Source organism: Panthera tigris, chromosome E3 (genome assembly GCF_018350195.1).
Source record: "Panthera tigris isolate Pti1 chromosome E3, P.tigris_Pti1_mat1.1, whole genome shotgun sequence".
Lineage (NCBI taxonomy): Eukaryota > Metazoa > Chordata > Mammalia > Carnivora > Felidae > Panthera > Panthera tigris.
This window is the reverse complement of record NC_056675.1, coordinates 4601385-4627110: the sequence shown is the minus strand read 5'-3', so window position 1 is coordinate 4627110 and position 25726 is coordinate 4601385. Positions and strand designations below refer to the sequence as shown.

The window sequence follows — 25726 nt, the reverse complement described above, 5'->3', positions numbered from 1 at the left end:
TTATTTTGTGAGAGAGAGTGAGTGGGGGAGGGGCAGACAAAGAGAGAATCTCAAGCAGACTCCACGCTCAGCACAGAGCCCAACATGGGGCTTGATCCCGTGACAGTGAGATCACAATATCCAGAGTCAGATGTTTAACTGACTGAGCCACCCAGGCGCCCCAGGGCAATGGGGGTCCTAAAGAAAGCAAAGCCACACTTGCATGAAATAAGCCATGATCTGTACCTGACATGCCAAGACCACGGCCAGGCCTTGAGTCCAAGGCTGAGGTGTCCTTTGGAACCAGCCTTCAATCCTCTGGCCAGTTTATTGGTGACAACCTGTCCAGCAGCCTGGGTGCCGATTTGGATACATAGACCCATGAGCAGAGTTCATCCTGAGTGACTGTGCATGTATTAGTGAAAAACTGCTCTCTCCACTAGGAAGTCCTGTCTCGCCAGGGGCTGCTCACCCTGGCCTGTCATTCTCTAGTGAGTGATGGTCTCTGTACTTCCCTCCTGTGACCTGTAAGACCTAGAGAAACCCCTAGGAAGACGACACAGAGTGTCTGGGATGGGGAGATGGGATGAGATTCTTGATACTGACCTCTAAGATCTGGTGTCAGAAGCTAATCATTAAAGTCTTTAACTTTTTTTTTTTTTTAACAATTACATGTCAAGTTTTAAACACTGTGTTAAATTTATTTACAGATTTTTAATGTTTGTTTCTTTTTGAGAGAGAGACAGAGTGCAAGTGGGAGAGGGTCAGAGAGAGAGAGGGAGACACAGATCTGAAGCTGAACTGTCAGCACAGAGCCTGATGCAGGGCTCGAACCCATGAACCGGGAGATCATAACCTGAGCCAAAGTCAGACACTCAACTGACTGAGCCACCCAGGCGCCCCTTGGTCTTTAACTTTTATGCTCCCCTCCACCATGTCTGACACGCTCTCAGTGGGTCCTAAAATCATGTTAGTTGTAGTCTGATATCATTGCCTCTCTTAAGTGCTATAAAATGTTATCTACACACCAATGTGCCCATTTATGGTTTCAAATCTTGTTTTGAGATAAAGAGTTATCCTTTATAAGGCATTTTCAGGAGGATTGTCTCATTTTCTTTGTTGAGTTGAGAAGACAGGGTTCTGGGATTTGTCCTTTTTAAAAATTAATTTATTTGAGAGAGAAAGAGACAGACAGACATTGGGGGAGGGGCAGAGAGAGAGGAGAAAGAGAATACCCAGCAGGCTTCATGCTGTCAGCACAGAGCCCAACACAGGGCTCGAACTCACAAACCATGAGATCATGACCTGAGCTGAAATCAAGAGTCAGGTGCTTAACCAGCCGAGCCACCCAGGCGCCCCTGAGTTTTGTCTTTGAGAAACAAAGGATGTGAAACTCAAAAGACTGAAGCAGGATCCCAGGTTTCACCTCGACTGCTCTGATTCAAGTCCTATATCCCATTCATCCCATTCTCTTCTCCATCTGCCCAGACAATCTGGAGGACATAAGCCAGTTAGTATGATGTGCCTATCAAAAGATGGAGGTGGGGATGGGGAATGGGAAAGTAGTGGTTCTATTATAAACTAGTATGTGCCCTTGGGCAAATCCTTCCTCCTTCCAAGCCCCCATTTCTTCATCTATAAAATAAAAGGTGTAGATAAGATGATCTTTAAGGGCCTTTCCCACAGCATAAGCAAAGCAGTGAGAAAGCACTTGTAGTGAATTTGATGTGACCGGGTACACGAATGCTGTGGGTGAATTGTGTGCCCCTATCCCCACCACCCTGTTCATGTGTTGAGGTCCTAACCCCCTAGTACTTCAGAATGTGATCTTATTTGGTGGTTAGGTCTTTACGGAGGAAATCAAGTCTAAAAAAATGAGGCCATTAGGATGGGCACTAATTCAGTATGGGTGGCGTCCTTATAAAAAGGGGAAATTTGGACGCAGAGACACTGAAGTAGAGGTAAGACAATGTGATGACACATGGAGAGAAGATGGTCACCTACAAGCCAAGGAAAGAAGATGGAGCACACCCGCCCCCACCGCCCTCAGAGGGAACCAGCCCTGTCCACGCCTGGATCTCAGACTCCCAGCCTCCAGAACCGGAGACAATGCACTTCTGTGGTTAAAGCCACCTGGTTGGTCTTACTTCATTACAGCTTCCCTGTAAACTGATCCAACCCGTATTTTGAATGAGAGGGAATTCAGATTTGACGGTTACTGTCCTGACACTTCGGGCGACCATTCCATTAAAGCAAGGCATGTCCCGAGGCTCCAGAGAAGAACCAGTTCTTTCAAACAAATGAGAAACTTGAACTTTTTTCTTAGCCTCTCACATTTCCTGGTCACGGTGAATATGTTAGTTTCGGGAAAAAGTGGGTGAAAGACTTCAAGAGTGGTTTGCAAATCTTGAAGATGGGTGCTGGTATCTTAATAAAATTGACACATTACAGAGAAAAGAAAACAAACAGGAGCAAACACAGGCCACAACTTAGAAAATTAAGGGTGGGAAAGGCTTCTTCAAGTACAATGTCAACACATGAGAAATGTGAGGAGAGCCTGAATGATTTGAACACAAAAAAATAATGTCCGTGTGATAGAAAATGAAAGTAAAAGATTAAGTTAGGAAGATTGATGATGAATTGGGAAAATATTTGTATTTTATACAAATACAGAAAGAGAAGGCTTTATTTTTTTAATGTTTATTTATTTTGAGAGAGAGAATGTGTGAAGGGCAGAGAGAGAGGGAGAGAGAGCGAATCCCAAGCAGGCTGCGCACTGTCAGCACAGAGCCCCACGTGGGGCTTGATCCCATGAACTGTGAGATCATGACCTGAGCCGAAATCAAGAGTCGGACATTTAACCAACTGAGCCACCCAGGTGGCTCCACCCCAAAATAGAAAGCTTTATATTGTCAACACTAATAAGTGAAGCCACATTGAAAGGCAGGGCTCTGCTGCTTCTGGCCCAGGTGGAAACATAGGGTCCAGATTTGCCCTCCCAGCTTACATACATTTTTAGAAGGCGGAAATATATGATATATGAAATGACAGGTTTTAGCCATTTGGAGAGAGGAGTGAGCCTTGAGAGTGTCCAGTTCGCCACCCAGAGAGTGTCCAGGCCAAGGTACAGGGGAGGGGGAGTGGGGGAGCCCAGTGGGTCTCTGAGTTGCAGGGACAGAGTTGCGTGTTGGGGCGCCCATGGCAGCCAGGGTTCACAGGCAGAGAACCAGAGTGGAGAGAGGCAGGAGGGCATCCCAGTCTTCGGCTGAAGACTGAGCCAGTCAGTGCGTGTAGGGGAGGCAAGAGCTGGAGGCTGGGCCAGGCGGATGGGCACTCTGCCTGTCTTCTCCAAGAAGCTCAGCGAAGCTTCCATCCTTTACCTGGTGAAAGTGGAAAAGAACATGGAAGAAATGTGTCTGGAGGTTCTCCTGGCTCAGGCCCAGGTGAGGTGTGGTCACCTCACTCAAATTCCAGGATTCAGTTCGTGAGAATTCAGGCACAGGCCACATTTAATAGCAACAAGAGCTGGGAAAGACGGTCCCTGGCTAAGTAGTCACTGCCAAGAGAAGCTTTGGGAGAAGCACGCATTTTGTGCGGGATTAGTTTGATGCAACAGCTCAGCTAGAGAAATCAGGAATGGGTTATGTGACCACTCATTTGCATGCATCAGTACCTATTACTACCATTTAAAAGAGCATTGCCTTGAGAAAACTTGAAATATAAATACTTACCTCTGTCGATTGCATATGTATCTAAGTATCTTTAGAAGCTAAATAATTATCTTGCCAGCATTACAACCCAGGAAGGTTTTTCTTAAGGACCTGGGAGCCATTTCTTTGAAATGTAAACCTCTAGGAAGATATTTTCCCTCTCTGTCACCACAGGGGGCAGGGAGGTCGTTAAGCATGGGCTCTAGGCACCTTGCTTTGAGCTGTAACTACCTTGTTGTTGGAGAAATGTGAATAGTTTGCTTTATCCTTTGAACAGAGACAACTAGCACGGATGGGCACCCAGATCACCAGGTGAATTTAGGATGAACTATGAAAGCATTAAGAAACAACTGGCCAAGAACATGGTTATATAATTTCACCAATAATAATAATAATAATAATAATGATAAATCATCGTCCTTATCCAATTTTTGAAAAATGACGTTTTAACTTAACATAAACTTAATTCTCTTTGACAGGTAAGATCTCAGGTATCTGTCGTCTTCTTCTTTCTTCTTCTTCTTCTTCTTCTTCTTCTTCTTCTTCTTCTTCTTCTTCTTCTTCTTCTTTTCGGTTTGTGTGTATTTCCTGATTGTTTTACAGTCTTTACGCATTAGTTGTGCAATCTGGACAAGCTACATCTTCTATTTCCTTCTCCTCTTGGAAAAACCATGTGCCCATAGATACTATTACTTTATGTCATGGCTGGGTATTAATTGTATCCCAGCGTTTCAGTGAAACTTCTAATATTTCAGTGACGTGCACATGGTACACCCGTTCCTTGTCCCCTCCTGTTCGTGGGGAATCTCAGTGCCAACACGAAAGATCTCAGGGCAAGCAAAGGACCAGGGATCCAGGACGTAAACACAGCCCGCTACTCTAGGCTACACCTTCCCTTAATCCCTAACAGAAGCGAAGACAAATGGAAAATTGGGTCCCAGGTCCAGGCGGTCAATCCCCTCCACACAGCGCCCTCTTAAGCACCAGGTAGGGTGGAGACATTCGAGACGTCCCCTAACATGTGGGCGCTTAGACTTATGGGAAACAGAGTCCGGGTATTGGTCCCGCTCCCGAGCCGGACTCCCGTCAGGCGCACCGCCGGCGTCGTCCTGCGCATGTGCGACTCGCCCTGTGTGCGTGTTCGCGCACGCGCAGTGCCGCCGCGCCGCTCTCGTTTCCTGTCCGTGCCCAGGTCACCGCTGGCCGTGCTTCCCAGGCTTCGGCCTCAGGCGGGCAAGGAACCCTGGGCCTGCGGGGCTGCACGCCGTCCGTCCGGGCCGGCACCCAGCGGGCGCAGAGCTGTGCGGGCCCGGCGGAGTCTCGAGCGGAGACCCCCCAAGCGCGAGCCCCGGAGCCCGCGGGCTGGGCCGGAGGGGCCGGGCGGCGGCACCGGCGGTGCAGGGCGGCGGGGCCCGGGCCCGGCCCGTTTGCATCCGCGGCGGTTCGGCCGAGGCTCGCGGGACGGCGAGGTCCCAGGCGGCCGATTCGGGCCCCGGGACGGTCGTCGGCCCGAAGTGAATTTGTCCCGGAGGCCCAGATCCGGCTCCTCGGGAACGGCGGCCGCGGGAGGCGCCGCGCCAGCTCCGGAGCCCTCGGGAGCCTCGGGGCAGCTCGGCAGGTCCCGACGAGGTAGGTCGTGGGCTTTCGGGTCTCCAGGCGGTTGTGCATCTTGTGGGCCGCGCCGCAAACCGAGGGCGCGAGCGGCGGCCGGGAGGGATGGGCTCTCCCCGGGACTCGCGGGGCCCAGGTTTCCTGGGAGCGCAGGGGGTCCCCGCGTGGTCTGCGGACGTTCTGTGTCCGCTCCGTTCTCCAGTCCCGATACCCCTTGCTCCCCGTGCCTCCGTCTCCGGCTTCCAAGCGGGTCTCTAAGCGTCCCTGAGCACCTGTGCTGTGTGCTCTAAGTGTGTGCCGACCGCGCTGGGCTCTGCCCTGTGGCATCCGCCAGTGTAGTGCAGGACAAGCCTGCGAGGGTTTGCTGCTGCTGCCGCCGCGGCCGCTGGGGTGACAGAGGAGGAGGTTGGGCCTGAGAAGGGAGGTGGCTCTTGCAGGGTGACCGAGTCTATGGGTGGGATTGTGGATGCGACTCAACTCCTGCGCCAATGTGCTTCCACTCTGTTAAAGTTTTCTTCTTACGTGCAGTGATAACCTAGTTAAGTTAGATAATTTAAAAACAAAATCATGCCTTGATCATGCCCATCTGTCCCGTTTTGGAGAGCTAATCTCTGTCCCTCTGGATACTTTGATTTTAAACAGTTTGAAGACACAGTAAGAAAATTTGTAAACGGTGTAAGGGGAGATTTTTTTTTTTTTTTTGGCAACATTAATGAAGGCAAACTATTTGAAAAAGGAGTGAATATTTATATTAACCAACGAGGGTAACCCATCTGAACATCTCCTGTGGGGTGCCTGGGTGGCTCCATTGGTTAAGGGTCCAACTTCAACTCAGATCTTGATCTCATGGTCTGTGATTCCAGCCCTGCGTCAGGGTCTGTGCTGACAGCTCGGAGCCTGGAGCCTGCTTTGGATTCTGTGTTTCCCTCTCTCTCTGCCCCTCCCCTGCTCACGCTCTGTCTCTGAAAAATAAACAAACATTAAAAAACTTAAAACCTAACATCTCCTGATATGTGGGAGTAACAGGTATGCTTTGTGTTTCACCTTTATCACGTCTTTAGCTCCTTGTAAGTGTTCACAGGGTGTCATTTTACGAGCTTTTCTTTGGCAGTTACTACGCAGGATGTTCCTGCCTGGGCAGGCCAGATTACCCATGACTTCTGTTATTTCTTTCTCCTTCCCTAGGTCCACTGTTAACAGTCTGTACGCATTTCCAAGAGCAGTAGAAAATGAATGAGTCCCAGGTGAGCTTTCCTATGTCTGTATATGTTCTCTTACTTGTTTTTTTAATGCATTTTAGGAGGTTTATATGGTTCCAGATTTTACAGTGGGAATGTAGAAATAAATAAAAGACATCATCGTGTAAAATAAAATTGTTAGGATTTGGATCGGCACCCAGAGTCCTTGTTGAGTTTATGAGTGTAGATGGTGGGCTACTTCAGGGGCTGTGGGGGTAGAGCTACAAATATTTTTTTTAATTTTTTTTTTAATGTTTACTTTTGAGAGACAGAGAGACAGAGCTTGAGCAGGGGAAGGGCAGAGAGAGAAGGAGAGAGAGAATCCAAAGTAGGCCCCAGGCTCCGTGTTGTCAGCACAGAGCCCGACATGGCGCTCGAACGCACGAACGGCGAGATCGGGGAGATGATGACCTGAGCGGAAGAGGCTTAACTGACTGGACCGTCCTCGTGCCCCTATAGCTACAAATGTAACTGATGTTCCTGACAGTTACAGAAAAGGAAGAGTACTGCCCATTACGTGATTTGTATTGACTGTAAGAAGAACCCAGTTTGTTACTTGTGGGTTTTAAAGATTTCCCAAGACTTGAAAAAAATTTTCTTGTTAAAATGGAAATAACCAGGGATAGCTTTCCCGGTAACAACCTTTAATGTCATTGCAACACGTGGCTTATACTTGTAGCTTATCTGAGCTGAGGGCCTGCCCAGGGAGAAATGACATGCACCAAAATGCTGTGATCCAGCCAGACATATTTTCCCTGCTACTGTTTAATCCAGGGGTAAAAGCGAAGTCCTGAGGAAATGGCCTGTTCGTCCTTCAGATGCTTCTGTTACCGTTTATTCGGGTTGTGCCGTAAATGGTACAGGAAGGTATTCTCTAGTAAATATGTCCTCACATCTGTTTCTGTTTCAATCCTCAGCGTTTGGGTTTTGTCCTCACCGCTCTCCTGAATGTGGTGGTAAAGATTAGCATTGACCTCATTACAGTCAAATCCGTTGGGCGTTTTCCAGCCCTTACCTCACATCACGATGTGTTTGCTGTTGACCTGTTACTTACAAACGGATACTTTCTCCTGGGGTCTCTTGGTTCTTGGCCTCTAAAACAAGTCACTTGAAGTATTTCTGTAAATACCTTGAGCTGATGAGGAGTCTTTGAAAGAGGGGGTGGAGATAGCCCACATTATCTCTCTTTTTTAATATATAATATCTGGTGTTCAGAGGTTCACAGTTTTCTGAATGTTTTGGGTTTGTTCTTTTCAATCAGGATACGTGTAAGAGTCCACATGTTGTGGCTGGCCGATAAGTCTTTTAAATTTTTTTTTAAATGTGTATTTATTTTTGACAGGGAGAGAGACACGAGTGTGAGCGGGGAGGGGCAGAGAGAGGGAGACACAGAATCCTCTGTGTCAATGCCTCAGAATCCTCTGAGCTGTCAGCACAGAGCCCAACATGGGGCTCAGACTCATGAACTGTGAGATCATGGCCTGAGCCGAAGTCGGATGCTTAACTGACTGAGCCACCAGGTGCCCCTAAATTTTTTTTTTTCATGTTTATCCATTTATTTTTGAGAGAGAGAGAAAGAGAGAGATCTCGAGTGGGGAAGGGTCAGAGAGAGGGGTGGGGGGAGAGAGAGAATCCGAAGCAGGCTCCATGCTGTCAATTGTAGAGCCCCACGTGGGACTCGATTTCACGAGATCCCACGATCGAGATGGTGACCTGAGCCAAGACCAGGAGTCAGACGTTCAACTGACAGAGCCACCCAGGCGCCCTGTCTTTTAAAGCTTTCAATAGTAGCTCCCCCTGTGTGTCTCTTGTGTTACTTTGTAATTTATGTTTTGAAGAAATCGGGTTTATCCTTAGTTTCCCATGGTCTGTATCACATTGCTGTCATTTTAACTTTCACACTTTTTTTTTTTTTTTTTTTTTTTTTTTTTAATTCCCAGTAAGTCTTGTAAAATTGGTAGTTAGCTTGGGAAGTTTACCCACTTACGTTCAGTTCCTTTGGCAAGACTTTGTTCCTCATGACCCTTGTCTACTTTCTCCTGGAGGCCGTGTTCTAAGCCTGTCTTTTTTGTGTGTGATGTTAACCTCCCATTGGCTGATGTTCATTGCCAATTCTTCAGGGGAGACAAGGTGATACATGCCGCTTTACCATTTCTTCTTCATTTACTAGCTAGAATACTTTTCTAAAGGAAAGCATCTCTCAAATCGTTCTGTGGTTCACACAGAAAAGATAATTTCCACAATATTGAGTAGGCTCCTGTGCAACAGGAATTTTGTTTGCGTGTTTCGTTTTGTTATCATTAGCTCACGGGTTTAGACGCGTTTTAAGTTTTTCAGTACACTGAAGTTGTCACTCTATTTGGTGTCTAGTTGGATCTGTCTTTGACCAGAGGAATCTCTTCAGATTGGTTTCTGAGTCTTTTGAAACATCCCCTATATATTTGATAGCTTTTGTTTTTATTCAACATTTTATTTTGAAAAAACTTCAAATTGCACAACACTTGCAAGGATCGTACAAAGAACTCCCGTGTTCCTTTTGCCCAGAGAGTCCAGATTTTGACATGTTCCCACATTTGCTTTATTATCTCTGTGTATATATGTATTTTTTTTCTGAACCGTTTGAGAGCGGATGTCATCTGTCATGTCCCTTTTCAGATTGTGCCTCCTGAGATCAAAGATACTGAATTCAGGAAATGTAACTTTGATATAATATTTTTATCGAATCTGTAGTTCACCTTCTGATTTAACAAGTTTTCCCAGTAGTTTCCTTTATAGCAGTTTTTTATTTCCAGTTAAGCGTCTGCTCTTGATTTTGGCTCAGGTCGTGATCTTCGAGCCCCCTGTCTGGCTCTGTGATGACATTGTGGAACCTGCTTGGGATTTTCTCCCCCTCTCTCTCTCTCTCTGTCCCTCCACCGCTCGTGCACACATACTCCCTCTCTCAAAATAAATAAATAAACATTTTTTTAATAAGCGCATTTCCTGTAGACAGCACATAGTGGGGTCTTGCTTTTTTTTTTTTTTTTTTTTTTAATCCAGTCTGACAGTTTCTATTAATTGGGCTGCTTCGGCCATTTACACCTAATACATTTATTGGCATAACTGGCTAGGTTGTAGTCCATTGTCTCTGATTTCTAGTTGTCCCATCAGCTTTGTCTCCTCTTTCTTCCTTGTCTCCCTTCCTTTCGACTAATTGAATTTTTTTTATGGTTCCATTTCACATCCTTTGTGGGGTTAGCTATAGCACGGTTTTTATTTCAGTGGGTGCTTTAGGGTTTGTAGTATGCAGCTTTAATTCATCACAGTTTCTCTTGAAGTGATGTTCTCTTTTGCTTAGCATGCAGGAAGCTTATGGTCCCTTCCATTTGTCCCTTCTGGGTCCTTAAACTGTTGTTGCATTTTGCTTTTACAGGCAGGATCAAGCCTGCAGTACATTGTGATTGTTATGTAAACAGTTATCTTTTAAAGAATAAGGGAGAATAGCATAGTTACTATTTTTTCTGAAAAAATCCAGATTCTTATTTTCTGTCATTTTCCTTCTGCCTGAAGGACTTCCGTCACCTCTTCTTCTAGTTGATGATGAATTCCTTCAGGCCTTGTATGTCTGAAAACGCCTTTATTTTTGCGTTGGCTTTTATGTCAAGGGAGCTATGCTGGTTTTTCTCCTGTGCTTCAAACCGGTTCCTCTGCTGTCTTCTGGCTTACGTTGTTTCCAAGAGAAATATGATGTCCTCCTCACCTTCCTTCTCTTTATATAACCTGGTTTTTATTTTTCTTCCTCTTGCTGCGTTTAAGTTTTTAAGTTTTATTTACTTATTTTCAGAGAAGGGGGTGGAAGGGGCAGAGAGAGAGGCAGAAACAGGATCCCAAGCAGGCTCTACACTGTCAGCACAGAGCCCGAGGCGGGGCTCGAACTCACGAACTGGGAGATCATGACCTGAGCTGAGATCAAGAGTCAGACGCTTGACTGACTGAGTCACCCAGGCACCCCTAAACTTTTCTCTTTGTTTCTGGTTTTGAGCAGTTTGATTGTGAGAGGTCTTGGTATTGTTTTCTTCGTGTCTCTGTGCTTGGGGATCTCCTTGAACTTCTTGGATCTGTGTGTTCATGATTTTCGGCAACTGTGAGAAATTTTTGATCATATTTCTTCAGCTATGCCCCCCGTCTCCCCGTCCATCCGCCCTGCATGGATTCCTCTTACCTGTGTGTTCCGCCACTTGAAGTTGTCCCACAGCTCACTCACACTCTTCATTCTCTTCAAACTCTGTTCTCTCTGGGTGCTTCATCTTATATAAGCTTCTGTTGCTGTGCTTTGAGTTGGCTGATCTTTTTTTCCGGCAGTGTGTTCATCCAGTCCGCTGTACTTTTCATCTCAGACACTGTAGCTTTTATGTGCAGAAGTTCAGTCTGAGTTTTTGTTTATATCCTCCCTGTTCCCACTCAGATATTTTGAACATAAGGAATCCCGTTATAAACTGTTGTGTTGTGCTCTGGCGCTTATAACATCCGTGTCTGCTCTGGGCCCACTTTGGTTGATTGATGATTTTCTGTACGGGCTATACTTTCCTACCTGTTTCCCCAGTGTGTCAACCGTCCTCACCTCTGTTTGGGTTCTCCCTCCCTGCTGCAGGGCTGGAAACTCTCAAGGCAGTAACCACAGGCCTCACCTTGTTTATTTCCTGTCTCTGATTACTGTCCATGATCGTTGCTTCAAGATCAGCGTCTTGGAGACCACAGCTTTGTATATTCTGTTTTTTGGTGTCCTTTCAGGAGGGAGGGTAAATCCAGTCCTTCTTCATCTTGGCTGAAAGCAGTCCCAATATCTTGAGTCATAGTTAGAAACCTTTCCCCGCACTGGTTATGGGGAAATTCACCCATAGTTTGTGTTTGTTTGTTTTCTGTGTTGCTGAATATTTTACATTTAGATCACTGATCAGTTGGACTTTTTTCTTTTATGGTGTAAGATACGGATGCTGTTTTGTCCATGCCCAAATGACTACCGTTACTCCAACACTGTTTATTGCAGTCAGTTCCGTGGATTATTGTAAAGTCTGTTTTTAGACTTGGTGCTCTACGTCACAGACACGTCTCCATTCTCGTGCTGAACCAAACCATTTCATTCATAAAGGTTGGGGTCTTTTTTTTTTTTTTTTTTAATATTTGTTTAAGTAATGTGGGGCTTGGACTCACAACCCCAAGATCAAGAGTCTCATGCTCTTCTGACTGAGCCAGCCAGGCGCCCCATGAAGGTTGTGTTTTAAAACTGGTAGGGTTAGGCCCCCTAAACTGCTGCTTTCTTTGGAGATTTTTCTAATTGTTCTTGATTTCTTCCCCTCATATGAACTTTAGTGCCAGCTTGCCTAGTTCCAGGCAAAAGCTTTTTTTTTTTTTTTTTTAAATGTTTGTTTATTTTTGAGAGAGTGCAAGTTGGGGAAGTTCAGAGTGAGGCAGACAGAGGATCAGAAGTGGGCTCTGTGCTGACAGCATAGAGCCCAATTCAGGGCTCGAAAACACGAGCCGCAAGATCATGACCTCAGTAGAAGTTAGACACTCAACCGACCGAGCCACCCAGGCCCCACACGAAAAAAGTTTTTTGATCTTTTTGTTGGGATCACACATCTGTAAAGTAATTGGGGGTAACTTGCATCTTTGTGTTACTGAGTTGACCTGTGCAGGAACAAAGCGTCATGCCATTTGTTCAAGTGTACCTCTGTGTCCTTCGGGACTGTTTTTAAAGTTTTCCTGCTATAGATTTTACACATTTTTTTTTTAATACATGAAATTTATTGTCAAATTGGTTTCCATACAACACCCAGCGCTCATCCCAACAGGTGCCCTCCTCCATGCCCATCACCCACTTTCCCCTTTCCCCCACCCCCCGCCAACCTTCAGTTTATTCTCAGTTTTTAAGAATCTCTTATAGTTCACCTCCCTCCCTCTCTAACTTTTTTTTTCCCCCATGGTCTTCTGTTAAGTTTCTCAGGATCCACATAAGAGTGAAACCATATGGTATCTGTCTTTCTCTGTATGACTTATTTCACTTAGCATAACACTATACATTTCTTATTAACAGTTTTATCTTTTCTGTTGCTCTGTAAACTGTACGCTTCTTTTTACGTAACGAGGGTTTTTGGCTTTGTTTTGTTTTTTTGAGATTTTCTTTTTTCTTTCTTTTTTTTTCTTTTTTAAGTTTATTTAAGTAATCCTTACACCCAGCCTGGGGCTCAAACTCACAACCCCAAGATCAAGAGTCGCCAGCTCCTCCCATCGAGCCAGCCAGGCACCCTGAGGGCTGTTGCTTTCTGTGTGTTGATTTTGTATCCTGTCATCTAACACAATCCTTTCATTGAGTTGGTTTTGTTTTTGACTCTCTGAGTTTTCTAGGTGTAGTGTATCACCTGCGAATAATAGTTTCACTTTTTCTCTGTTGATTGTTATGCCTCTGATTGTTTTTCTCCAATCGGAGGTAGCACTTTGCCCCGTTCCCGATCTCACTGAGAATGAGTCTAGTGTTTGTCCATTAAGTAAAACCCCGATTTTAGAACTGAGAAGTCTCCATAAATACACATGTGCGTGCGTGTCCTCATCTGTGTAAACTTAAAAAGCATACATGTGCTTGTGTGTGATTGAGATGGGTACGTGTATGTACGCATCACACGTACTTTGCGTATCAGGGTACAAGAGTGTGTGCGTGTATGCAAGTCCGTGCTAGTGAAGTATCCATTTCTGTTTTCGTGAGGAATTTTTTAATCACGTATGTAGTTCAGATATTGTCAGGTGTTTGCAGCATCTTTGTGGAGATCAGTCTTTTCTTAGCTGTATTATAATGGCATGTTATGTCAGTGGCTTTTCAAAGATTAAACAGGTCTGTATTTTTGGAGTAAGTGCCGCTTAGATATTATATGTTACCGTTTCAGTCTGGTGTTGGATTCTGTTTGCTGATGTTTCGTTGTGGATGTTTGTGTTGATGTAAGAGATACCGTGTAATTTTATCTATCCTATTTATTGATCGATCGGTCTTCTGATCCTGGTACTCCTTGCCGTGTGGACTGAGGACCCAGAAGGTTCTTACTCTCCATGGCAGTTCACAGGCTCCCTCGGCCTGGACCAGCTGGGACGCCCTGCTCTGGGTGGCCAGTCAGCTCAACTCTGCAGTCTTGGGCAGTCTCAGCCGTGGCATCCGGATCAGTGTGGTTTGAACCCTTGTTGATGCACACTTTGTAAGTGATATAAACCCCTTGTTGATGAAGACTTTGTAAGTAGCAGGGCCGTGGGGCACATTTGCTGAGCGCTTCTCTTCTGAAATACGAGTTCAGTGTTCGCGGTCACCCGAACTACTCCTGGCAGCAACTCTGGAAACCTTCTTCCCTCCTCCGCTGGGGCTTCTGTACCCCCTGTTCGGGCTGGGGTGGAAGGGTATCTCGAGTGTTTGAAGGAAAGTGTTCCCTTTGATAAATCAGTTGTCCTGCTTCGCTGCAAATACCTTTATAATGTCTGCACGCCTCAGTGATAGCTTGGCTTCATATATGGTTCTGGGTTCGAAATCCTTTTTCCTTCGCAAGCAGTGGGCAGTTCTCTGTGGGTTTTTCTCAGGTGAGAAGTAGAATGGCAGTTCCCAGGGGTACCTAAGGGTATTTTTTCCACCCTTGTAACTTTTTAGGATTTTTTTTCCTTAATTTTTCCGCTTTGGGTATTTTGTCAGGAAATTTCTAGATCTGTATTTTCCTCCCAGTAGTCCTGTTTGCGAATTGGATGGCCCCTTTTGATGCGAAGGCTTACTTGATTCTTCAGCTCAGGTATCGTTTTCAGTTGGTTTTTTTTTTTTTTTTTTTCTCGTTCGTTGTGAAAATGTCAAATCTGTCAGATTTGGCTTTCATATCGCAAGCTTTATCTCATCATTTCAATTTCTAGTTATCTGAGAGATTTCCTAGATTATTTATTTTGTGTCCCGTTTGTTATTTAAGCCTGTTCCTTGGGGATTTAAAAAAATTCAACAATTTGGTCTTTAATTTCTAAGCATTTTGTGATGGCTGTTTTTAGGAGAATGTTCTCATGTTATGGAAGCAATATCCTGCTTAATTTGTTAAAAAATATAAATCAGTGGAAAAATTGTAAGTCATTTCCTTTATGAAATTGATTCCATTATTGCTGACCAGCCCACCTTGATGCTTAGCTTTTACTTACTCGCTTTTCCTCAATTGGTGAGAATTCTTGATTTTTTTAATTTCAATTTTTGAGAGAAAAATTCCTAATAGCTAACGTGAATATATTCACCTAATGACCCCATTTTGCGCTTTCCCTTGTGGAGGGGAAGTCTGCGGAGCTCTAGAAGTTAGTGGATTAGCGATACGTGTTTTAGGTAGATATCACTTCATTTTTTTCTTCCAGTGTTTTTATTGTGGTAAATTCCACACGACATGAAATTCATTCACTGTTTTAACCATTTTAAGATACCCAGTTGGTTGGCATTAAGTACATTCACATTGTTAGGCAACCATCACCATCAACCATCTCAAGAATACTTCTCATCTTGCAAAACTGAAACTCTGTTCCGCATCAGATAATAACTCCCCTTCTCTCCCAGCCCCTTCAGCCATTCTCCTTTCTGTCTCTGAGTGTGATTGCTCATTTAAGTAGATTCGCACACTGTTCGTCGTTTTGTAACTGGTTTATTTTCAACGAGCATAGTGTCCTCAGAGTTCGTCCATGTTGGAGCAGGTGCCAGGATTTCCTTTCTTTTTAAGGCTGAGGATGACTCCGTTGTATATATGGACCACATCTTGCTTATCTCTTCGCCTGTCGGTGGACGCTTGGGTTACTTGTGTGTTTTAGCGACGGTACGTAATGCTGCTGTGAACATAAAAGTAGCTCTTTGAAGGCCCTGCTTTCAGTTCTTAACAAGCGTACACTCAAAAGAATTGCTAGATCCTATGGTAATTCTATTTGTTTAGTTAATTTTGAGAGAGAGAGTTGGAGGGGCAGAGAGAGAATCCCAAGCAGGCTCCACACTGTCAGCTCAGAGCCCGACATGGGGCTTGAATTCACGAACTATGACATCATGACCTGAGCCAAGATCAAGAGTTGGATACTTAGCCAACCAACTGAGCCACCCAGGCGCCCCTGGGAATGCTATTTAGAAAAGAATTTTCTTTTTAATGTTTATTCATTTTTGAGAGAGAGAGAGAGAGAGAGAGAGAGGCAGAGAAAGAGAGAAACACAGAATCAGAAGCAGGCTCCAGGCCGCGCCTTCCCTGCATCAGGCTCTGTGCTGACAGACACTGCCCTCAGGAAAATCATCCGTGTCCAACACGGATGGAGCTCACGTATGTCCTGGTTTGCCCGAGACCGTCTTGTTGCACCTGTATTCCTTCTGGTTTAACATTTACCCCACACGGAAGTTTTAGGTTTGGACGGTGAGCGTGTGGCCACCCTAATTACAGAGGCTCTGAAGTGTGTGTGGCCGCAGTGCCCGCGGCCAGAGCGTTCTTACCATCCGACCCTCATCTGGCTGCTGCGTGCACTGAAAACCGGGAGCCACCCAGGCAGCTCAGGTAGGGCTGTGGTTAATTTCCCTTCACTTCCGCTGCCGACAGGGAACCCCGGGCCCTCCCGATGGGCCTGGGGATGCTCCAGGGCTCCATCAGAGTCCGCCCTCCTCTCTTGCGGTGCCCAGCGTGTGCCCTGCGTGCAGCTCTGTGTTCCGCAGCTCTCAGTTCTCCTCTTCTCGACCCCACATCTCCGGAGTCTCCTCAGAGACGCCTGCTCTAGGTAACAGTCTCTGTTTTTATATTGCTTTGAACTGGACTTTGAGAGGATTTCGTTTTCTTTTCGAGGCTGGAAAGTGACTGTGTACCTTCGGCGTCCTCTCCTGAATTGGAATCAACTCTTATCGTCAGAAAGCTGTCCTTGGGGCACCCGAGTGGCTCAGTCGGTTACGTGTCTGACTTTTGATCTTGGCTCAGTTCATGACCTCACGGCTCGTGAGTTCGAGCCCCATGTCGGGCCTTGTGCTGTGTGGAGCCTGCTTGGAATTCTCTCTCTCTCCCTCTCTCTGTGTGCCTCCCCTGCTTGCGTTTTCTCTCAAAATAAATAAATGAACATTAAAAAAGGAAAAGTGGTCCTGGAGAAGGGTCTTGGTCTCTTTGCCCTGTTCTTCCCTGCCAGCCTGTTCAGTACTGATGCTGTCTGTTTTCAGGCATTGGTCCTTTTTCACGTCCGCATCTTTCCTCCTGAACCCCGTGCAGTACCCCACCACCCCTGTGATGCCAAGCCTGGCAGCATAACATTCAAAGTTTGTTGTTGCTGTTGTTGTTGCTTTAATTTTTTTTTTAACATTTATTTATTTTTGAGACAGAGAGACAGAGCATGAACAGGGGAGGGGCAGAGAGAGAGGGAGACACAGAATCCGAAGCAGGCTCCAGGCTCTGAGCTGTCAGCACAGAGCCCCACGTGGGGCTCGAACTCACGGACCGCGAGATCGTGACCTGAGCGGAAGTCGGCCGCTTAACCGACTGAGCCACCCAGGTGCCCCAACATTCAAGGTTTGTTAAGGCACTCTCCCTGCGATAGACCTCACCTTGACGTCTCGGGCGTTCGTCAGCACAACCAACCGTGTCGCTGCAAGAGAGGGGTATTTGAGATGCGCTGTTTGGACCAACACAGGGAGGAAGTAGAACACTTAGCCACACGGGTGGCCCCAGGTAGCCCCCGTGAGGGTCAAAGTCCAAGATGAAAGAGCTGAAGCAGGAGGTGCGTCAGGCAGGAAGGAGGAGACCATGGACGGGCCCTATGCGCACCCTGTGAAGAGGGGGCCGGAGGCCCCGCCAGGAAAGGTGGCCGGAGAGAAGGCCAGGGAATCCGATGCTTGTCCATTTGTGTGGTGTTGCCCTGGCAGGAGCTTTACTCACCTCACGTCCCCCAAAACTCAGCCCACTGGCAGAATGGGAACTCCGTTGGTTTTCTGGTTTGGGGGTTTGGTTTTTAGGGGGGCAGTTAAAGGAACCAAAGACAGGGGCACCTGGGTGGCTCAGTCGGCTAAGCGTCTGACTCCGGCTCAGGTCATGATCTCACGGTCCGTGGATTCAAGCCCCAAGTTAGGCTCTGTGCTGACAGCTCGGAGCCTGGACCCTGCTTCGGGTTCTGTGTCTCCTTCTCTGTCCCTCCCCCGCTTGTTCTCTCTCTCTCTCTCTCTCTCCCCCTCTCTCTCTCTCACTCTCAAAAATAAATAAACACTTAATGAAAAGGACCCAAAGACAGTATATTTCCAGTATGGTTTGTTTTATTGTACAATCCGTGACATAAAGTCAGATTTTCAGTGTTCATAGTTCATTTTACTGGCGAACTTGGTCAGCTCCTGTGCCCACACATCTCCTCCGTGTTACCGGTTTCTTTTTTTTTTTTTTTTTAATTTTTTTTTCAACGTTTTTTATTTATTTTTGGGACAGAGAGAGACAGAGCATGAACGGGGGAGGGGCAGAGAGAGAGGGAGACACAGAATCGGAAACAGGCTCCAGGCTCCGAGCCATCAGCCCAGAGCCCGACGCGGGGCTCGAACTCACGGACCGCGAGATCGTGACCTGGCTGAAGTCGGACGCTCAACCGACTGCGCCACCCAGGCGCCCCTGTGTTACCGGTTTCGATCACCGTCTCATTACAGGGACCAGTGTCATTCAGGGACGTGGCCGTGGACTTCACCCAGGAGGAGTGGCAGCAGCTGGAGCCGGAGGAGAAGACCACCTACCGGGACGTGATGCTGGAGAACTACAGCCACCTTGTCTCCGTGGGTGAGGAGAGCCTGCTGTCCGGTTGCTGCTTTGGGGGGCGGGGCGGGGGGCCTGCCAATTTAGTGATTTTCTTCCCTCAAGTTTGAAGAAATAAATGATAGGACCATTTAACTCTCTTTGGGCTCCCGGGAGGCTATTTGTCTGTTTAATCCTCCATCGAAACGTCTGGATTTTGCTAAGGTGCAAAACCGGGCACTCGATCAGGCAGCCTCCGAGGCAGCATCTTGGACTCAGAGACCTGAAAGGTGTGCAGCCGGTCCCAGCCTGCCTCCATTCCTCACTCACAGGGTACGACAGCACCAAACCGAAAGTGATCCTCAAGCTGGAGCAGGGAGAGGAGCCGTGGGTAGTGGAAGGTGACCTGCCGTGTCGGAGTCGTCCAGGTACGTCAGGAGCATGTTACGGTTTTAAACATGGTGGCCCCAGACCCCTGGGAGTCACTGAAGGCAGCTCTGAGCCCAGGCGCCCGTGCAGGCTGCTTTCCTTTTGCATTTGATTTGCACTTGTGGGGAACCTCCGCGTGAGCCTGTGCTAAGGATCCGGTGCCTTCCTCCTACCTCCGTCTCCCCCCTAGTAACTTAGCCTCCCCCCAGTAGCACAGAATTCCTTTGTTTTCTGGCATTCAGAAGTCTAGGAGAAAAATTAGCTTGAGACTCTCACGTTCATTCTTTCTGTCTTTCCTTCCTTGCTATGAGATGCCTTGGGCTGGTTTTCTGCCCATTTCACTCCCTCCTCTGTGCACTCAGCCACCAAAACCTGTCCCCTCCCTGAGCTGCTCCGCCGAGGGTGCACCTGTGCTCTGTTTGGTGGTGCTGAATGCAGGCCCTAAATTGTTGAAAACGGACCTCTGTGCTTTGCAGCCAAAATACAACACAGACACAGAGTTCGGGGTAAAGAGGAACAGTAGTTGCGTCGCTTTGCCGGCCAAAGGAGGCTGCAGCACGCTGTGGCCTTCAAAACTCCAAGCCCGCCAGGAGCAGGGCACTGGCGGTTTTATAGGGAAATACAGGATCTAGCGGGTCTCGACAGAACTGTACATGCCGCCAGCATCGCTAGTCTTCGGGGGGGTGACGGGTTCCTGAATGGGCTGAGAAGAAAGGAGAGGAAGACAGGAAGAAGGTTACTTTAAAATTGAGCTTCGGGGGGTGGCTCAGTTGGTTGAGCATCTGACTTCGGCTCAGGTCGTGATCTCACGGTTTGTGAGTTCAAGTCCCACATCAGGCTCTGTGCTGACAGCTCAGAGCCTGGAGCCTCCTTCGGATTCTGTCTCCCCCTCTCTCTCTCTGCTCCTCCCCTGCTCACTCTCTGTCTTTCCTCCAAAAACAAGTAAACATTAAAAAAAAAAAATTAATGGGGCATCTGGGTGGCTCAGTCGGTTAAGCGTCCGACTTCAGCTTAGGTCATGATCTCGTGGTCCGTGAGTTCGAGCCCCGCGTCGGGCTGTGTGCTGACCGCTCAGGGCCTGGAGCCTGTTTCGGATTCTGTGTCTCCCTCTCTCTCTGACCCTCCCCCATTCATGCTCTGTCTCTCTCTGTCTCAAAAATAAATAAATGTTTAAAAAATAAAATTAAAAAAAAAAATTAAAATCAAGCTTCAGGGCACCTGGCTGGCTCAGTCAGAGGAGCACACAACTCTTGATCTCAGGGTTGTTTGTGGGTTTGAGCCCCACACTGGGTATAGAGATCACTTAAAAATAAAATCTAAAAAAAAAAAAAAAAAAAAATTGAGCTTCATGGAAGCATTACTGCAGCCATTTTGATCTTTGTTCAACTTTATACTTACTATTTATTTTGAGAGAGAGAGAGAAAGCATGGGTGAGGGAGGGGCAGAGAGAGAGAGAGAGAAAGAGAAACCCACGCAGGCTCCACGCTGTCCACGCAGAGCCCGACGTGGGGCTTGAACCCACAAACTGTGAGATACGACCTGAGCTGAAGTCAGACACTTAAACTGACTGAGCCACCAGGTGCCCCAAGATTTAATAAATATTTTAGAGCTTCCCCTGAAGCACAGATAGGTTTTGAGTGTAGCCAGCGCTGAAAGCCACATTGAATGAACAAGGGCATGAGCACAGGCTGGTGGTTGGGAATAAGTGGGCATAGCCTGGCTTCCTGGAGCAGGAGGTATTTTTGGAAGACTAGCAAATTGCTACTTTGAGTATATTTGTGAATCCAGGTAATTGAAAAATCTTACTGGTGAATGATAAATTCTCTGTTTTTTCCTATTGGTCTTTGGGGCTTTGGGGCCAGGGATGGTGTAGATTTCTGAGCACAGAACTGTCGGCCATTGCACTGATTGTGGATGAGAGCCGCTAATGATAATAGCTCAGAGGCTCCAAAAACTTGTAAGATACGCAGAAATAAAAGTTAATACTGTGGGGGCCACTTTAGAAATCTGACATTCAGGGTTTTGTACAAAATGAAACCTGCGTGTATGGAAACTCTTTGTTCTCCGGATTCATTTGGTGTTACGTCAGGGACATGACTGGTTTTAGGCAATTGAGGTCAGCAAGTTGAAAGGAAATTGATGGGCATTTGTTTCATATACTATTCTGAACGATTTGCATGCACTAAGTTGGTCCTTTCCCAGCCCAGTGGTCTGGGCATATTTCAGCTGTGTGAAGCCGCATCACAGTTAAATACCTTGCTCAAGTCCCAGCCAGTAGTGGTGGATTTGAATCAAGGTAGCCTCATCTCTGTCCTCTTAGCCGCCACGCTCTGTTGTGCAAATAAGTGCAGTTAGGCTTACGTAAGCCCGTCAGAACACTTCAGAGAGCCAATCTGAGCGGCCGGGTCTCTTGCCATCGGGTCCATCTTGCATTTCTTTCAGGCAGTTATGTGCCTGGAAGGAACTCTCCTTCCGGGTGAAGGTGAACCAGGGCTGGGGAGTCGGAGACTCCCAGGGGAGAGGGACTGGGGGACAGGGGTGGGGGACTGTCTCTAAAGATGAGGAGATTGGAATTTTTAGAATGATTATTTGGATTTATGTACAGAGTAGAAAGGCAAAAATTTTGGAAGGGTCTGGGCTAGTGAGAACGTCACCATGGTAATCTAAGTGTGAAGCAGTATGTTACAGTTTAACGTAAACGGTGATCTCTTGCTTCCAAACGTAGACCATACTTGATTATTTTCTTTGAGTGTTCGTACATCAGTTACTCTTCTTCTGCCGCCTGACCGATGTGCTCCAGATTCCCCCCACGTCCGCCCTAATCTAGTGCTCTTTCAGTGACATTGCCCTCTGCTCATCAAATGTCGGTGAAAGGTTTATTTCACCTTTTCTACCAAAGTTTTGAACATAGTTTGTGAAGTAATAAAGGTACTTTATTCGGTGTGAATTTATTCTCCCTTTTGTCTATAGTTCTCAGTCCTATCCCACTTGTCCCTTTCCTGTGTCTACCCCATCCCCATATGTGTGCGTATTTGTGTGTGTGTGTGTCTGTCTTGTAGGACAAACAAAGGGGAACAGACGATTGTACACTTGTGACTATTTTATTGCAGAGATTGGCCATACAGCCAGAGTCAGCCCGTTCTGTACCTGTTGTGTTCAGATTCACAAGGTTTGTTTAATTTTATTCCTTTTTAGAAGTCTGGAAAGTTGATGACCTGATAGAGAGAATCCCAGAAAATGGAGATGACATTTCAAGGCAGGCTGTTTCTGCCAACAGCAAAACCCCAAATGAGGAGAGAGAGGATGCGTTTGATACAACACATAATGTGGAAACAAGCCTTGTTCCTTCAAGCGTCCTATCTCACACTTGTGTCTCATGTGGAAAGAATTTAGAATCGACTTCAGAATTAATCATCAGTGACGGCAGCTATGCGAGAAAGAAACCCAGTGAATGTAGCGAGTGCGGAAAGATGGACCACGGAGACAAACCCTATGAGTGTAACCAAAATGGGGAAGGCTATTCTCAAAACGCAGAAAGTATTCTTCAGAACGTTAATCTTTTGGAGAAACCCTTTGAATACAGTGAATGCATGGAAGCCTTAGACAACGAAGCTGTTTTCCTTACTCATAAGAGAGCTTATATGGGGGAGAAGCCCTACGAATGGAATGACTCCGGGTCAGACTTCATCCAGATGTCAAATTTTAATGTTTACCAGAGATCACAGATGGAATTGAAGCCCTTTGAGTGCAGCGAGTGTGGGAAATCCTTCTGTAAAAAGTCAAAGTTAATCATACATCAGAGGGCCCACACGGGAGAGAAGCCTTATGAATGTAATGTATGTGGGAAGTCCTTCAGCCAAAAGGGAACCCTCACCGTCCATCGGAGATCCCACTTGGAGGAGAAGCCCTATAAATGCAATGAGTGTGGGAAAACCTTCTGTCAGAAGCTACATCTCACCCAACACCTGAGGACTCATTCAGGCGAGAAGCCCTATGAATGTAATGAATGTGGGAAAACCTTCTGCCAAAAGACCCATCTGACCTTGCACCAGAGGAATCATTCAGGAGAGAGACCCTACCCCTGTAATGAATGTGGGAAATCCTTCTCCCGCAAGTCTGCCCTCAGTGACCACCAGAGAACGCATACTGGAGAGAAACTTTACAAATGTAACGAGTGTGGGAAATCCTACTACCGAAAATCTACACTCATTACCCATCAGAGGACACACACAGGAGAGAAACCCTATCAGTGCAGTGAGTGTGGCAAGTTCTTCTCTCGGGTGTCGTACCTCACCATCCATTACAGAAGTCATTTAGAAGAGAAACCCTATGAATGTAATGAGTGTGGCAAAACCTTCAATTTAAATTCAGCCTTCATTAGACATCGGAAGGTACACACAGATGAGAAACCCCACGAATGTAGTGAATGCGGCAAGTTCTCTCAGTTCTCCTATCTCACCGACCATCCTCCGGCTCCTTTAGGAGAGAAACCCTATGAATGTAACGAATGTGGGAAAATCTTCCTTGACGGTTCAGCCTTCAGTGGGCACCAGTCACTTCCGAAAGGGGAGAAATCCTATGAATGTAACATATGTGGGAAATTGTTCTCTGAGTTGTCCTACTACACTATACATTATAGAAGTCATTCGGAAGAGAAACCCTATGGTTGTAGCGAATGTGGGAAAACCTTCTCCCATAACTCCTCCCTCTTTAGACATCAAAGAGTGCACACGGGCGAGAAGCCCTATGAGTGTTATGAATGTGGGAAGTTCTTCTCCCAGAAGTCCTATCTCACTATCCACCATCGGATCCACTCGGGAGAGAAGCCCTATGAATGTAGTAAATGTGGGAAAGTCTTCTCTCGGATGTCGAACCTCACTGTACACTATAGAAGCCATTCGGGAGAGAAGCCCTACGAATGTAACGAATGTGGAAAAGTCTTTTCTCAGAAGTCCTACCTCACCGTGCACTACAGGACTCATTCCGGAGAGAAGCCCTACGAATGTAACGAGTGTGGGAAAAAATTCCACCACAGGTCAGCCTTCAATAGCCATCAGAGAATTCACAGGAGAGGGAGTGTGAACGTACTGGCTGTGGGGGATCTCCTGTGAAGTCAGAGCCCTCTGAGTATATCGAGATCCAACAAGGAGTCCAAGATCGGTGTCTGAGAGTTCGTGCTTCTGAATGGGGAAAATTCTTCAGGCACTGGATTCATCTTCACCTAATGTTTTTCACAGAGAAGAGTCCCTAAGGATGCAAGAAGAAACAGAGCCTTCAAAGCAAGACCCTACAACTCATTGGACACTAGATAATTTATACAGGCGTGAAACTTGATAACTATTTAATATTTATTTTGGAATTCAAATTGTATTTACATATCAGGGAATCACACCAAGGCGAGATCTAAGTAATGAATGTGGGAAAATCTGTTGTCTTGGAAATTGTTATACTGAAAGCCATATTTCTGATGTAAATTCACATGTTTATAGGGAAGATACCAGAAGCTATCAGCTCTGAATAAACCATTGTATAAAATCATCAGGAGTTTATAATGAGGACAGTACATATATGGCAGTTTCTATCATGTTTTAAAAATGTGTTCTATCAGTAATTCTATGCAAACTTGGATTTGAATTATTTGGGAAAAGGCAGTATTCTAATTTGAGTATTAAGGTGGCAAAATGTACTAACACGGGATTGTATATTGTTGGTGAAACATTTGGTAAGTACCAGATAGTTAAATACATAATTTTCTATTTGTTTGAAGGTATTTACAAATGGGTTTTTCATGAATGCCCATCAATAAATTGTAAGCCCGTGGTTTTTATAACGTTTTCAACTACGTTTGAGCAAAAAAAGTTTAAAGTACTATTTTCATAAACTATGCATAGATGATTTGGAGTTAAGTCTGTGTCAGTGAAAGAGGGCCTTGCACTGTGTAGTCTGTAAGATACACACAAGCCTCATGCCATCCTGCATGGGTTTGAGCGAGCCATGTGCCGATACCACGTGATTCAGAAATTTCATCTCTACTTTGATTTGATTTGAATACTATGCCATTCTTCTCTGCACTGCTTATTCCCAGTATTTTGGGACAAATGCAGGTTTCTGTCAGACAGCTTTAGTTGATGAACTCAGTGTCCTTTCTCCCCTCATTCCTTGCTGGGAGAGTTTGGGTATCCGCCGTTTCTTCACATGACATAGAGTGTGAATCCTGATTCGTGTAAACCAGTCACGAGAACTCTATTCGGACCGCCAGTAACTTGTTTATAGTGGTCACATGACCCAGTTCTGGGCCAACAGAATAGATGGATGTTGGCAAAAGGATAAAACGTCGATCAATGGGTTTTACTACTCCAGGAACACAAAGGGGGTCATTTAATAATCAAAAATTAATTCCTGGACTACATCACATGGAAAGAAGTAATCTAGGATGCAGAAAAGTCATGTGGTGGTAAAGTCACCATTCGTTTATGTGCTTCACAAACTATGGATTTGAGAGGAACTTCCTTCCTTGGATGAAGAGTGTCTAAAACTACAAAACGGCAGCATGCCTAGTGCTGAAATATGCGAAGTTTTCTCCCAAGATTCAAAAAAAAAAAAAAAAGACAAGGTTATTTCCTGTCACTAATTGTATTCAGTATTCTGCAGAAAGACCTAGCCAGGAGAGTAAGGGAATAAAAGTAATCAGAGAGCATAAGGATTAGAAAGAATTAACACTTTTATTTGCAGATGATGTAATTCTGTACATGGAAAATTCTGAGGAAACACATGAGTAAGTTTAGCAAGGTCCGTGCATACAAGGTCATGATGCAAAAAATGTTTTAATATACCAGCAGTGAACATAAAAAGTGAAAAACTTAAAAGCAATACCACTCAACAATAGCATCAAAAATCCTCAAGTGCCTAGAGGGAAAATTACCCAACACCATATTTTCAAAAAATGTATCCAGGAAAAAAACAAAACAAAACTTGAGAGGGACTTATATGATTCATGGATTCCAGGACAGTCTTAAAAAGA

General features: G+C 45.9%; 1 protein-coding gene across 2 annotated transcripts in view; it reads left to right on the top strand.

Annotated features, from left to right (window-relative positions):
• The window catches only part of RBAK (RB associated KRAB zinc finger), a 29039-nt gene extending 3710 nt beyond the window's left edge, over positions 1 to 25329 (top strand). The window contains exons 1-5 of one of the 2 annotated variants that reach the window (XM_042972508.1): positions 5114 to 5318; positions 6486 to 6544; positions 18195 to 18321; positions 18609 to 18704; positions 21901 to 25329. In XM_042972508.1, coding sequence (XP_042828442.1) covers positions 6530 to 6544; positions 18195 to 18321; positions 18609 to 18704; positions 21901 to 23816 — 2154 coding nt within the window. In that variant the 5' untranslated portion in view covers positions 5114 to 5318; positions 6486 to 6529 and the 3' untranslated portion in view covers positions 23817 to 25329. Of the gene's footprint in view, positions 1 to 5113; positions 5319 to 6485; positions 6545 to 18194; positions 18322 to 18608; positions 18705 to 21900 lie in introns of those variants that run through there. The other variant, XM_007081115.3, reaches the window with a different exon arrangement.
• Positions 25330 to 25726: the final 397 nt, after the last annotated feature.